The sequence below is a fragment of the Apteryx mantelli genome, unplaced genomic scaffold (assembly GCF_036417845.1).
Source record: "Apteryx mantelli isolate bAptMan1 unplaced genomic scaffold, bAptMan1.hap1 HAP1_SCAFFOLD_20, whole genome shotgun sequence".
Classification (NCBI taxonomy): Eukaryota; Metazoa; Chordata; class Aves; order Apterygiformes; family Apterygidae; genus Apteryx; species Apteryx mantelli.
In genome coordinates, this window is record NW_027118553.1 from 5,707,677 (window position 1) to 5,709,748 (window position 2,072).

The following is a 2,072-nucleotide window of genomic DNA, read 5'->3' on the forward strand; positions in this document are numbered from 1 at the left end:
GTGGAAGTGAGGAAAAAAGTCCTGAGAAGAGAAAGTCCTGCTGCTGTTGGTGGACCTGTCTCCAGGAAAGTTGCAGCCCCCAAGCGAAGGCTGCAGTGAGGAATTGCCTGCTGTGGTAGTGGGGGAATGGTCCTGAGGAGCAGAGGGACTGTCCCCACAGACTTCATCCAGACTCTTCTTCTTTCCACTCTTGCTCTGCTTGGAGTGTTGGAGCTCTGTAGAGGGAAGGGACCAGGCCATGGTGACAGCTGGCTGCCACCCTCAAAGGAGAGGGGTGTGACATCATACCCTGACTGTGGCCACAAGAGCTGAGCTCTCTTAAGGGACACGGGACCCGTAGTCTGGCCATGCCTGTACTCATCGGAGCCTGACTCTGAGCCCCTGAGCTCCCTTGGTGACAGCACCAAAAGACACACTGCAAAGGGAAACTCTCCTCATTGCACTGAAGGCATCCAAGGAGCTCAGACTAGCGGGCTCGGAGGTTCTCCCATCTCTGCTGATGAAGGCGGAAGCCTGGCTTCCTGCTTCAACATGGTCTCTCGATCAGATTCAAATGAGAGATTCCTGAGGACAAGTGGCACAAAGCAAAATATTTATTAGTTCTTTTAGGAGAATGTAACAGAGAAAAGTAAGAAAGAAAGAAAGACATGAGCAACACACAGCTATGTTGCCAGATACCCTGGGAATGTGGAGCAGATGCACATGGGAGAGTTACTAGTGCTGACATTGTACCTACTGAACCAGTTTCCTCAGTGCATCTTTGAGCTCCTTGTTCCTCATGCTGTAAATGAGGGGGTTCATTGCTGGAGGCACCACTGAGTACAGAAAAGCCAGCACCAGACCCAGAGCTGGCAAAGAGAGTGACGGGGGATTCAGGCAGGCAAATATTAAAGTGCTGACAAACAGGGAGACCACGGCCAGGTGAGGCAGGCACATGGAAAAGGCTTTGTGTCGTCCCTGCTCAGAGGGGATCCTCAGCACAGCAGTGAAGATCTGCACGTAGGACAGCACAATGAAAATGAAACACCCAAAGCCTAAACAAACACCAATTAAAAGTGCCCAAACCATCCTGAGGTAGGAATCTGAGCAGGCGAGCTTGAGGATTTCAGGAACTTCACAGAAGAACTGGTCCACTGTGTTACCTCTGCAGAGTGGCAGTGAAAATGTGTTCCCAGTGTGCATCACAGCATTGAGAAAACCACTGGCCCAGGCAGCTGCTGCCATTTTGACACAAGCTCTGCTGCCCATGATGGTCCCGTAGTGCAGGGGCTTGCAGATGGCAACAAAGCGGTCATAGGCCATGACAGTGAGAAGAGAATACTCAGCCAAAAGGAAAAAGACAAAGAAAAAGAGCTGCGCAGCACATCCTGAGTAGGAAATGGTCCTGATATCCCACAGAGAATTGGACATGGATTTGGGGACAATGACGGAGATGGTGCCAAGGTCGAGGAGGGAGAGGTTGAGGAGGAAGAAGTACATGGGGGTGTGGAGGCGGTGGTCAGAAGCTATGGCTGTGATGATGAGGCCATTGCCCAGGAGGGCAGCCAGGTAGATGCCCAGGAAGAGCGAGAAGTGCAAGAGCTGCAGCTCCCGTGTGTCTGCAAATGCCAGGAGGAACTCGTTGAACGAGCTGCTGTTGGACATTTGCTTCTTTGCGGCACAGGGGGACTGTGTGATGAAGAAGAGACATTGAGAAGTTAAGACAGACTTCTCTGAGCAAAAATTTCTCATAAAACCCTCCCAAACACACACACATTATCTCTCCCCATCTCAGCAGCAACATCATTGAGTTCCGTGGCTTGATCTCTGTTTTGTGCTGGCTGAGTTTGATGTGAGGAGCAGGGGCCTCTGCCCGTGAGTTCCAGAGGAGTCAGCCCTGACCTACAGCACTGCAGATATGGGAACATGGGGTGACTGAACTGTTATATTCCCAGTTCCAGTCAGATTTCATCCACTCATAATGCTGAAGGAAGTTTCAGTATCTTCACTCCCACTTCTAAATAATGTGGGGTCATGAATAGTTTTAAGATTTCTTTGCTTTTCTTTAGCTGACCCTGTCACACCTGAGGAGG

At 50.6% G+C, this 2,072-nt stretch overlaps 1 protein-coding gene across 1 annotated transcript; it reads right to left on the reverse strand.

Annotated features, from left to right (window-relative positions):
• Positions 1–750: 750 nt before the first annotated feature.
• LOC136996129 (olfactory receptor 14C36-like) lies at positions 751–1,644 on the reverse strand (the record flags this gene model as incomplete). Its single annotated transcript, XM_067317119.1, has 1 exon — positions 751–1,644. A coding segment is annotated over exon 1 (894 nt), but the record flags the coding sequence as incomplete, so codon positions are not given.
• Positions 1,645–2,072: the final 428 nt, after the last annotated feature.